This window comes from Aethalodelphis obliquidens, unplaced genomic scaffold (genome assembly GCF_003676395.1).
Source record: "Aethalodelphis obliquidens isolate GAN/ISIS:26980383/991018 unplaced genomic scaffold, ASM367639v1 scaffold19, whole genome shotgun sequence".
Lineage (NCBI taxonomy): Eukaryota > Metazoa > Chordata > Mammalia > Artiodactyla > Delphinidae > Aethalodelphis > Aethalodelphis obliquidens.
Window position 1 is genome coordinate 19,692,491 of NW_020837963.1, and position 13,562 is coordinate 19,706,052.

Here is a 13,562-nt window from a genome sequence, read left to right on the forward strand (position 1 = left end):
CTCACAGTTATTCATAATCCACCAACAGAGATATTCATATACATATTGGACCATGGAAATGTGGTAATAAATGTCCACTTTCTATAAAATTATTTAGTAAAAAGTTAATCATCACTGAAAACAACCTAGGAAAAATTTAAGGTGGTGAATAGAAGGGTTGTAATCCTAAAGATTTGGGGAACACATAATACAAATATAAGAAAGAGAATGGCTAATCTTCAAATATGTCTGGGGAAAAAGTGTTAATTAAAAAATTGTAAAAAAATAAAAGAAGGACAAATTGGACCACATTATGATGAGATTTTAATTGTGGACTGAAGTGTTTCACAACTATATTATATGAATCAGTATGGAAACCATGGAATATATGAAACACATGCTCCTAATATCTCCCTGTGTGTGACTCAACAGAGAATTGTGTTTCCTATTAGCAAAGGAGAATAGTATTAAAGTATTAGGTGTAGAGATTAGTCAGCGAGTGAGACGAACACAGAGGCCTTCACTTCCCATGTATGGAGGCTTCAATTAACTTTGCTGACTTTATTTTCAACCTGTCTTCTTACCTTCAGAATGGATAAAGGACATATATTCCTAGATCCTCTTACACACTCGAAAACTTACCACTTCTGTGCTTTGGCTTCCAATTGTCTTGCTCTCTTGCTGTCGGCTCTACTGCTCCTCCATTAATACAATTAATTGCTTTAGCTAATTTGCTCAATATGTTCAGCTAATTTGCTCAGCCCTCCAGTGAGGGCTGGAGGAACAGACAGTGATCAAAATGGTTGTGAAGATCCAGTGTCACCCAGCACACATCTACTACACAGATAGCCCATTTTCTAGTCTCCTCCTCGGTGCTTTTTCACATTGGTGTCTAGTTAGTCTAAGAGCTTAAACACTCTCCTTTCTCAGGAATTTCCTATACATTCTTCCCATAACCTAGAATGCCTTCCATGCTCTCCTCACCTTGGTCACATCACAGCTCAGCATTCTGGTTTCAGTGTATTCTGCCTTGGCCACACAATATGAAGGAGTTCTTACTTTCTTCTACTGAACCTTGTTTATTTCACTTCATAATATTCACAAACTTAATGCATGTATTTATTAATACACAAATGTTTAATATTTATTTGTAAGTTCCAAGAGAAAAGAGTCCCTGCTGCTTTCCTTTTATTGTTATTATTATTTGCTTTTGTTTTTGTTTTTTGCGGTACGCGGGCCTCTCACTGTTGTGGCCTCTCCCATTGCGGAGCACAGGCTCCGGACGCGCAGGCTCAGCGGCCATGGCCCACGGGCCCAGCCGTTCCGTGGCATGTGGGATCTTCTCGGACCGGGGCACGAACCCGTGTCCCCTGCATTGGCAGGCGGACTCTCAACCACTGTGCCACCAGGGAAGCCCTATTATTATTTTTTTAATGTTGCAATGGTGTCCTGCTGTAAACCTAGTATACTGTACAATGCCTGTTGCATATTCAACCCTTCTCAACCAAAATTGTGTAAGGGAATGTCTTAAGGCATCCACTGCATGTACTAAAATAACTTTAACCTGTACTTTCAGAATAATAGAAACTAGGTATTATCCCGGGGAGAATTAAGAATATAGTCACTCAAATCATATTTTTCAGAATCTGATTCTCAAAAGAAACTTGACTGATAAAGGCTGACCTATTTAATACTTGCTAAATGAATGAATCAATAACAAATGCTTAAAGACCCAACACATGCTTTAATTTTTTAAAGCTTTTCATGTCATCAAGATGGAAATATTTGTCTCATTAACAATCACAGAATTTTATTGCTTTTGGAACTTGCCACATTCTTCGTTGGTTAGTCAGGTATTTTTTTTTTCTCATCTTTAGAGACTATAAGCTCATTTATATGGGTTTAATCTTTGTAGTGACCAAAGCAATCAATATTTGTCCATCAATCAATGGCACATAATTCTTAACTGTTTAATAGATGTAAATAAATAAGAGCAATTTTTAAATTTATTTTATAAAGTATTCAATTGATTAACAGAAATTGGAGAAGGACAGAAAAAGCAAATGTTGTATTCATGTGAATCAAAAAGACATACAATACAGAACTATTTTTTTTTAAGTTCCTACACCCAGCCATAAACTCAGCTTAATCTCATTCTGGCTGGGTGTACAGGTGGAACTCTGTGATTTTAATTTGCATTTCCATGATGACTAATGAGGTTGAGCAATTTTAATATGCGTGCAGGCTTTCTGTTTGTCGATTTTTTTGCCAATTGTTTGTAAATGTCTTTTCCCCATATATTTAAATTGGGTTGTCTGTAGTTCTGTAATTAATTTGTAATAATCCTTAAGTATGTTTTATATCCCATACACAAATCATTTGTGGTATGGGTGAGAAAAATCCAATCTCCCAACATTAGAAAAACCAGCTAAAAGATTAAAAATAATTAAATGCTTAACATTACAACCCATTTATTTATTGAAACATCAGGTCTACTTTACAACATGTTTGTAGGCAGAGAACTTTTGCTCTGACTTTGCCTTAGAATCATGTTGAATTGCACTTCGTTTCTTCCAGGAATACCTGTTGTTGGTTCAATGGAGAAATATGGTTGGCCTTGTCGTAAGCTGTACAGGAGACGAGCATTATTGCCACTTGAAGGATCATCAGCATCACTTGCTGTCACCTGGATGACAAATGTTCCTGAAGAGAAAATACATAGTTACAAGAAATTAAGTCTATGGTCTTCTTGAAAAATGGATTCCAGTTCTGTAAGGTATTCTTTCTTTAGCAAGGAGGATGATGATATGCAATAAAAGACTAGTCCTCCCTGTTCTGAATTATAAAACAAGTATCTTTCTGTATAGACAAGAAAATAAAACCTTATACAAAATAACCCTAATTTCCATACACCATATACAGTTTTAAATATGTGAATCCATGATCTAATGAAATATAACTATTAAACAACCCGTTACAATACGTAATTAAGGATCATTTAAAGATGGAGGAGAGGAATCAAAGGGAATTTAGAAACAGTTAGCAGAGGAATCAAAGGGAAATTAGAAACAGTTTTCTTCAAAAAACTATGTTGTGGCCTGTACCTCAAAAAATTACAGAATATTAGTAAAATATTAATAAAGATTATTGAAATGATCTCGACATAGTGTGAAGATAAGCATAATTATTTGGCTTGCTTCATCCCCTTCTGTAAAATGCCTACTTTCTTTAAAGATTTTTTTTAAAGTGCAAAACAAAATCTACGAGATTGATAAGGTAAGTATTCTCATTAAAATTCAGTAACAATCAATAAAACTCATGGGAAATAAGTATTTGTATGTTTAAAATTAATGGTCAAATTAAAAATATTTCTTTAATGAGCTTTTAAATTATTTTTATGTAAACATGGAATCTAGCATTATGGGTCTTGTTGGAAATCCACATCTTTTGAAACACTATGTTCTATGTCAATAAGAATGGCAACACAAATGACACTAAATCAAATAGGCTGTGATTTTATATGAAATTAGCATTATGAAGTTTTTCATTATAATCTAATTTTATAAACTGACACATTCTAACATGAAGCCATTCTATGCTTCAGTAATAAAAATGTTGAAACTTTTACTGTGGTCCTCAATTGCATGTATTGATAGTATTTGCTGTTTTGTTTTAGAATTGTTATGTTAGTTATTTAACGCTTGTTTTATACTGTCCTCCACTCAACATGTAGACACTCATTAGTTTCAGGTGTTTTAAATACGTTCCTGTCATTTGAGACAACATGGTTGGACCTTGAGGGCATTATGCTAAGTCAAAGGCAGAGTATGCAATGAATTATATGAGGAATCTTAAAAAAAAAAAAAAAAAAGCAGAACTTACAGAGACAGTGGATTACTGGTTACCAGGGTCTTGGTTGTAGGGGAATTGGGATGTTTGTCAAAGGGTACAAACTTACAGTTAGAATATGAATAAGCTCTGAGGAGATTATGTACCTTATAGTGATTATACAGTATCAGCAATACTGTATTATATACTTCAAAGTTGCTAAGAGACTAGATCTGAAATGTTTTCACCACGGAAATGATAATCATGTGATATGATGGAAATGATAGCTAAGGCTATAGTGGTAACCACATTGCAATATATAAATGTATGAAATCAGCACATTGTATGCCTTAAACTTACACAATATTATCAATTATATCACAATAATACAAATACTAAATAAATGAATAGATAGATATTTCCCTGTAGGAATCGTAAAGAATTATTCCAACAAAAGGCTTCTTAGAGACCATTTCTATCAGTTTGTAATAGGCAAGTCTTGTTCTTCTAACTATGCTTCTATGCACTCATCCATTTCCTTCCCCTACATTTCCTCATGATGTCTCCATTTCATTTATTTCTATCAGGGTTTCCTGTCTCTAGTTTGCAGAACTAGACCACCTGTATCTGGCTTCAGTAACAATAGTCAAAATCATTGTACTGTTAGTTGTTGACCAAGAGAAATTCTTAATTAAGACTTTAGATTTCTTAGTACCGTACAAATGAGAATCAGGAAGACCAAGAAAATGCACTGACTCATAGACCACCCATACTTCATTTCTAGAGGCGAGAGCTATGGAGTTAGGTTGTCCTTCCCAGTTCAGTTTATTTTAAAGCCCATTTTAATTGACGCTTCATTTACTTCTAACCAAAACATACCTCTTCAATGTCCTAATATGTCATGACCTTTTTCTCTACTAAATGGAAAACTTAATGTAATATATTAATGTCACAAAAAATAATTTCTTTGCATGTGGGGTAAGTCCAAAAAAGTCAAACTCAGAAAATTTAGTGGGTAAAAATATGATATTATAAATATTCAGAATAACTCTCTCATGTGAATTTGTTAGGGAGTTCAATTTCTAGGAAAATAATTATTGTTCTCCCGTATAAGACTCACTGCACTTTTAAATTAAAAGTAGCAATCCTACAGAACTGGCATAATTCTACAATGTTTCAATGTTTCAAACAGTGCTTGATAACGAACCATTGATGACTAACCAGTGATTCACTTTTTATGTTTGTGAGTGAGTGTGTGTGTGCGTGCGTGTGTGTGTGTGTGAAATCATGTGTCTGTGAATCTTACTATAAACTTACCATGGAAAAAAGAAATGTAAAATAAATGAAGATGATACAAATATGCAGCAGAATTTCCAAAAGTTCATTGCGTAAAGTCTTGCTTTATTTTTACTCATAATTTGTAAATGTCGCCTATTAAGTTCAGAAGGACTTTAGCAATGTTCAACTCTTACGTCACTCTGATGATCTGATTTTATTTTCTTCAGTTGTTTCAGTCTTTCCTTTTCTCCTGTTTCAGTTTTATTGACATTACAATTCATTAAATACAGATTAAGCAACTTTAAACCCTCTAAATATTTTCTAAATGTTTTTTCTAAAAAAGTCAATAGAGAGAAGTAAGCCTGTATACTTTCCTAATCAGTAATTTAAATACTGTAGAAATCTTCAAAAAATAGTCAAACGTAAATAAATAGTAATAATAAATAAACATCAAAGCAATTAAGAAATACAAAAATATTTGATAATATTTTGTATATTTATGTTTTCCATGAGGACTTGTCATGTGTAAGAGGAATTGTGCATTCACTCGCAGTTAGGTATGCTATACTATAGTGCATACAAAGTTGAAAAAAATCACTATGAGGCCAATAATGTGTCTTTCATGGAAATAATCAATAATTGTTTCACAGTACCCCCTTCCTTGTGTCACCAGTTAAATATAGGCAACAGACACTTAGTTGTTGCGTATCATCTTTAATGTGCATTACTGACTCGATCAATGTATGAAGCATGGTACATGTCACATATATAATCTAACCTGTTTAGTCTCTCTTTATTCATTTTACTGTACTCTCACTAAAAGTGACAAAGTTGGGTTTATTACATTAATGGATCAAAAATTAAATTCTCTCTAAATTATATTAGAAATAAATGTATTTCTAAAGGATAAATGGTCTATATGTACATTAATGAAAGGTATCTTATGCAGACTATTTTAACCTGAAATATATCATCAGAAGGATATTCTTCATACGTATTTACATTATTTAATAGGTTTCTTAGCTTAACTGTGTTTTATTATATAGTGTACTGGGTTATAACTAGCCCTCTTTCAGATTTAACCATGTCTTAAAACAACTTTATTCACTGCCCACATGTCTCACACACTTTTTCTCACACACCATGAAAGAAACTGCAAGTTAAAAAAGTAGATGTCTACCAAATTAACTCTGGCTTGTTGTAATGCAGATACTAATAAAATTTTTAAAAAATTAAAAATCAGGGACAAATGCTTCTAGGACAAGATGCCAGAAAAAAGAAAAATAGGGTTTAGTAGGGCTGTCATAGGTAGAACTGGAAATCTGATCGCCCTACTTTAGAACACCGGTGACAATGCAAAATGATCACAATGATTATGTGTAAAGGGAAGGGCCAATAACCCAGAACAAATATGTGTATACTGAATCCTCTCACCCTTAACTCCTATTATTCCACCTTAAGACACCATCCTGTAATTAGAATTGAATAACTGATGGCAACTCCTAAAAATTTAAATTGACTAGATTCATGAAATTGAATTAGCACGGAATGTAGACCAGAGAGTGGGAAAAGCCTTCTCTTGGTGACTGAAGGATCCAAAGGTCATTGTGAGCCTCTGAGTTGAGTCAGCATAGCTTGATCACAGATGGCCAAACTATTTGGAAATGCAAAGAGCCAATGATGGACTCTTGCAGCCTGAAGATCTCTTAAATCAGTTGGTATCTACCCTGTTAAGTGAACAAAAGTTTAATTCTAAAAAATTATTGTCTCAGAATCAGATTTTAATAAAAGTAGTTTCTCAGTTTACTTGTTCCTATAATAAACTTCAACATAATATGTTGTAATATATCAATTCTGCATTCTATCCATTACATTGATAGTTGATATTGTTTGCCTATATTACCCTTGAGAGATTTTCTTCAAACATGCAAAATTTAAATCAGTTGTGTCTTTCTAGACAGCTTTCTAGAATCTTAAATCTAGTTTTTGCAAAGGACTTTATAAAAATAAATTTAAGACGATATTTGACTATGCCCACTTTATCAGACATATCATATTGCAAAAACTTATTTTACATAGGTGATGCAGCATGTAAACTTGTACCAAATGCTTGAGAAATAATAACGTTGATTTTATTCAACCTCAAAGCAGCTTCCACAGAGTTGGAGGATGTCTTCTTGTGCAACGTCTCTCCTCATGTGTTTCTTTTCTTACATGACTGACCAATCTCATTGATTCTAATTCAGCAGTCAACTAAGTTCTATCAGTTCGGTCACCCTGTATGTTTGCCTTTTCTCTACCTAAATTCTCTACTAAGGGGATCTCATCCTTTGTCATGCCCTCCATGCCAGCAATATGCCAATAACTCCAATACTGATATATGCAATTCTCCTCACCCTGCAATGGAATTTTTTTTTTCCCAGAACATGGCATGGCTGGCCCTTTTGTATCATTTCCTTCAAATGTCACCTCCTAAATGTCCCCATTTCCTCCAGTCAATTAATCATCATCATACTTTACCCATACTTAACACTTTAATAACATACAATGTCAAATATTACCTGGCTTATTTAAAAGAGTTATTTACTGTTCGTGTGCTATAACTAAAATATAAGTTCCATACTAGCCGTTACTTCGTATATTTACTTTACAACTGAATCCCCAGTCTTACAAAAAGTTCCTAGAACATGTGAGGCCCATAACATATGTTAGTTGAAGAAGAAGGAGGAAGAGGAGGAGAGAAAGGAGGAGGAGGAGAAGAATGGAAAGGGGAAAAAGAAATATCACTGCAGGACTTCCCTGTGGCTCAGTGGTTAAGAACCCGCCTGCCAATGCATGGGACACGGGTTCAAGCCCTGGTCCGGGAAGATCCCACATGCCGCGGAGCAACTAAGCACGTGTGCCACAACTACTGAGCCTGTGCTCTAGAACCCGCGAGCCACAACTACTGAGGCTGCGTGCCACAACTACTGAAGCCCATGCACCTAGAGCCTGTGCTCCGCAACAAGAGAAGCCACCGCAATGAGAAACCTGCACACCCCAATGAAGAACGGTCCCCGCTTGCCACAGCTAGAGAAAGCCTGCGCACAGCAAAGAAGACCCAGTGCAGCCAAAAATAAATAAATAAATAAATAAATAAATAAATAAATAAATAAATTTATTTTAAAAAAGAAGAAATATATCACTGCCTAGCTATCAAATAGGACAATATTAATGTGTCAATTATATCTAAGGAGAGTTTGTCTTGATACATGCTACACAGCTAAATTTGTTTAGGCTGTTGTTAAAAACCTATGTTCTGAATACATGTAGAAATAGGTCTTTAAATTGTTACCTGGAATGTTAAAAAAAATGAAGAATCAGGAAAATATATAATGGAATATACATTTTTAGACTTCCTGGCTAATGAATCAAATGTTTAGGTGAGGCAGTTTTAAAGCACATTAGCATAATTTAAAAATGACAATTATTAAATCACATTGAAGTTTATCATACTTAAGTAAATTTTGTGAATTAAATTTTACTATCTGTTGTATTATTAAACTTTTCTGACAAAGAATGAGTGGACAAATTTTGTATAACCATACCATGATTTTCCCCCTATTGGAAAGACATGTCTGATTTACATCTCATGGAAAGCATTCTCTTCTACAAGTATTATATTTAAAATATTTATTAAAGTGACATTGGGTTTGAAAAAGAACTTAAAAATGGATATGGCTAAACAGAGGTCTTCAACCATTTGTTTTGTTTTTAGTTTTCATGTTCCGTTGTTTGGATGCATCTAGGAGTCTAGTCTTATAAATTGGTTTCTCCTGTTTTTATGTGTGACTCTTTCAGGATGATCTTATGTATTTTTTGAGATACAAAAGAATAGTTTGTTTTGGAAAGTAAATTATTTTATTGAAGAAACCAATAAGTGAACAAGCTAAAGAATTTTATGTATACTCAAATAAACGTTTCTTTCTATTGAAGACTGAAATTATATTTTAACAAGACAAATTACTTATTAATATATAGTATGATTATTTACAAGATTTTAATCATTAGTCTAATTTTTCAAATATTTTACTTAACACATTTGCAGAAGGAAGTACCCGTGTAGAACGGTAAATAATTCACTTCCAAAACATATGCTCGAAATTTTAAATCTGCTTTCATTGTTAATAGGTACATCTTTGACGTAAATTAATATGCAATACCTTCTGGAGACATCTCTGGTACAATGGCCTCATAAGGTTCATCTAGGAATTTTGGTTCATTGTCATTGATATCCGACACTCTGATGACAAACTCAGACTCAGGTTCCATAGCCCTTCCAGTAGTGGTGTCTATTACCTGGGCTCTTAGAGTGTAGAGGGACCGTTCCTCTCTATCAAGCTTCTGTACAGCATATATGTCACCTGTTCTTTCATCAATGACAAAAATACTTCCAGCTCCAGCTCCCAAAAGCTTGTACTGGAAAGAGTTGTTTCCATTGTCTAAATCAGATCTTAGCTGCAAGTGCAAAGAGAGATAATTTACTTTCCAAACATGTTAAGACAAATTTTAATCATTGCATCTTCATGTCTGTTAATTATTCCCTAAGTTAAAAATTCCATATAATTCCCATATTATATTAAGTGAGGTAAAATGTTAAGTTTAAGATTAAAATCTATCACCAGGCAGAGAAGTTTTTGAATTTTCAACATAAAGTGCTATACAAATTTCATTACTCTAAACAGATGATTCTAATTAGAAACTATAATGATTGAAAAACAAAGCCCCTTTTATACATTATGCACAAAAAAGTTGGTTCGTGTTTACTCCATATGATTACATTTTTAGTCACTAAAACCATACTCTCAAATATTTATATTAGATGGGGGCCTAGAGACAGAGAGATAATGATCTAAAATAAATTTAAACAGTGATGTTCTATCTCTAGGTTAAAAACACATAGAAAACATGGAAATATTAGTAAGAAAATTAGGGAGCATGTTGAGAAGATGATAATAATCTCAATCATCCATAAAATCTACAAATTACTTTATATTAGTTTTCTCAATTAATCCTCATGCATTCATTGTAAAATACACATAATTGATATAATAAATTCTTTCAATAGAGAAGGAAAATGAGACTGAAAATTTTAAAAACTTTCACAGCGTCACATGGTTTTGGGGTAGAATTATGATTTACACCAAAAGGCCTGTTTGATCTCAGATCCTCCCCTGCAAACCAGTACCTAACATGGTCTTTTAGTCCTTGAGTTTTAGCCAAATTAACTCTAACTCTTCCTTTCCAACATAGGTCACTCAGTTCTCAAATGTACTTCTTTTGTCCTCACTATTTTATTTATTTAAGAGCAAAGTAAATTTGTTCATTATTCATAGTGTGAATGGAATTTTGAATTTTATATATAAAAAAGATGTCATGATATAGGTAACATTGTATGATTTTTCATATCCAACTTATTTTTACATAAAGAAAGGAAGCATTAGAGAATAATCTCTTAATTATTGTAAATCCATGGTTTTCTTGATTCACCATTTATGAATATACCCTTCTGCAAAGTAAGAGCTTCTCTGAAAATTTACAAAGTTAGCCAAAAAATACAACCTTAGTTTCATAATTTTTCTGATAGCTTGAAGTACAATATATTATTCTGGACTAATTAATAATTTTTTCTATGTGATTGTGGAGAATATCTAAAGATATCTAAAATAACTAATTTTAATAATGTGTTGAACATCACTGCTCTACAATGAAAGAACCAAATTGAAGATAATAAAAAGATAATAAAAAAGAGTTACAGCTTTTAAAATTTGAAAGTCCTTCATTACTCATAAAAGTGAAATCCCCATGCCCCAGTGATAAGAAATTGTGGAAAACAAATGTATTCTCCAATAAGTATACCAAATGAAAGCAATGCATAGCCCCTGGTTTCCAAATATTATTTCAATGTAGTTTGAAAATTTGAATGTTAGAATGAAGACAAGTCAAATTCAGTCATGAATAAATGTATTTCAAGTACATTCATGTTAATTTTCATAGATCAGTGAGCTTGATCTTTTTAAGGACCCATATTTAATTAAAAAAATATTGAACATCTTCCTCCTGTTGTCACAAAATGCATAAGTTAAACACATTTCAATTTTGTGGATTCTAGTGTTATAAAATTTTCTGTATTTCCATTCAAAAATATTTTTTCAATTACATAGTTATTATCAATTTGGCAAATCAATATGACTAAATTTTTACCTAATTGTGCTTTCCAAATTTAATCTCTTTTAACAAAAAGATCAAAAAGAAAGTTATTTTGGACACATCAACTACATTTTATTTTTACCAGCTCTATTATTATAAGCATGTACATATTCATTATTACTCTATTTTAAACCAGTTACCTGCATGTGGTTTAAGCTTAATGAGGCTGTTTAGAGGAAAAGAATCTGTTAGAATATTTTCATAAATATTTTTACAGAATGAAAAAGAAGCAAAATAAACCGCTATATGAAAGGAGGTAATGGGAGATATGTGTAGGGAGCAGAAAAACAAAACCCAGAAAATGTGAGTTATTCAGTGACTAGTCCCTGTTCTGACTGCATTGATGCATTTCCCTGTAGAGCCTTACCACTAACATTCGCCTGCCAATAGTAGCATGTCTCCTTATTCAGTGGTGGGAGAGCCTATGGGGGTCTGCGGAGTCCACTGTAAATATGGCTAGAGACTCAGGTAACTAGCAGACACTTAACAACGGACCTCACACTGTTCTGCCTGTGCTTTACCTGGAGTTATCTTAGAAAATAAAAAGGGGTGAGAAATATTACTTATAGCAGGCAGACACACGCGCGTGCGGGTGCATACGCGCGCGCGCGCAATTGAAATCTGTTTGCCTAAAACCCTAATCTAGGCCTTTGGATGAATGTACTCATATATTTGGCTGATGGGACAGATGAACCCATATGGAATCCAGACAACACACTAACACTGCAGCTCTCCTAAAAGGGCTAGAAAAAGAGAGTTAATAAATTTTGAGTGTTTCACACTTTGGGCCCAATTAAATTTTAGTGTCAGTTAATTATTGGTTAAACTTATTTCAGTACATTCATCCAGAGAAAGAGCCTTACAGAGAAGGACATGATATTATAACTACCTCTGTTTGAAGAAAATCAAATAATAGTAAAATCCAAAAACATAAATAGGAAATGTTTTGTCTCATTAAGGAAATTTTCTTAAAATGTATTCTTATAAGAAAATGAAATAATTATTTGTTTTACTTCAACTTCACTAATCAAATGAAGTGTGTAGGCTCTTGAAGCTACATAACTGTAAAAGGACTTGGTATTAATCTGCTTCATTAAAAATTAATGAGGGGTAAATCAACACCTACTTAGCATAATGGAAAACCAGGCTAAATACCGTTGATAAACATTACTGTTCTCCGTGTGGTGGATTTGATCCATTACCAAAAATAACACCATCACATTTCCAGATGTTGATAAATGCTGCAATTTTGTATGAGGTTAAAGTGAAATTTAAAAACCAGAGCTTTCCCTCTTCTTCAAGTTTTTGCGATTATTTTAGGTGCTTGCAAATATAACAATCAATTATGCTGGTGTTTGAAGCTTTCTAATGGTTCCACTAAGAAAAACGGAGAATTCATCAAATACCAAAGCCTCCTCCACTCTTTCGATCAGATTTACAAGGTTATTTCCTGTAGCATTTTCAGAAAATCAGTACCTGGCCAATGTGATGTCTAGTCTTATTCATTTCTTCTGGTACAAAAAACTGGTTCCACATCCAGCCCCGCCTCACTCTCAAATGAGATCCCGCTGGGTGCTTAACTTCCTCTGTTTTAGAGTTTTCTGTTGCTATAAGGCAAGGCAATAGGAGAGGAATTCCCAACATAAAAGGCAGCAATAAGCAGCAATTCATTCTGATCTTGATTCCAACTGGTACTCTTCAGAGAAACAGTATGTTGCAAACAAAAATCTTATGTTCCCTTGTAATATTTTTAACTCTTAGGTATCTTTCATATTCCTAGAGAACAAAAAACAAAACAAAATTCTCGACATTTAAAAAATAATATTTTCTCCCATAATTGTTAAAGACATGATACAACTTTTGCATCTGTAAAAATGGAACAGAAATACACACTCATCTTCCAGTTAAGCTACTTAATTATGTTTTGTAACTCAGCAATAATTTGAATGGTACAATTACAAATTTCTGCTCAGTCATTGTAGTCATAAATTTGCCTGAAGGTTGAAAAGTTGCTCTAGCAATCTCCTTGATTGATAACTGACACTGAGATATTTTTAAAAATTTAACCTGCTTACTTCTTCCTTTCTATCTCAGTAAAATTCAAACTGTCCAATTAAATCAACCATCAAGCCAGGGAAAAATGTGACATTTTTCCTCTTTTTCAATAGACACGCTTTGGCATCCAGTTTCCCATGTTATGGTATTTTACATAGCTAATTAAATAGACA

At 33.3% G+C, this 13,562-nt stretch overlaps 1 protein-coding gene across 1 annotated transcript in view; it reads right to left on the reverse strand.

The window, feature by feature from the left end:
• Positions 1-13,562, reverse strand: part of CDH19 (cadherin 19) — an 80,403-nt gene that overhangs the window by 37,449 nt on the left and 29,392 nt on the right. The window contains exons 3-5 of the mRNA XM_027118721.1: positions 12,811-13,110; positions 9,288-9,582; positions 2,563-2,682 (exon numbers count right to left, since the gene is read on the reverse strand). Coding sequence (XP_026974522.1) covers positions 2,563-2,682; positions 9,288-9,582; positions 12,811-13,005 — 610 coding nt within the window. The 5' untranslated portion in view covers positions 13,006-13,110. The remainder of the gene's footprint in view (positions 1-2,562; positions 2,683-9,287; positions 9,583-12,810; positions 13,111-13,562) is intronic.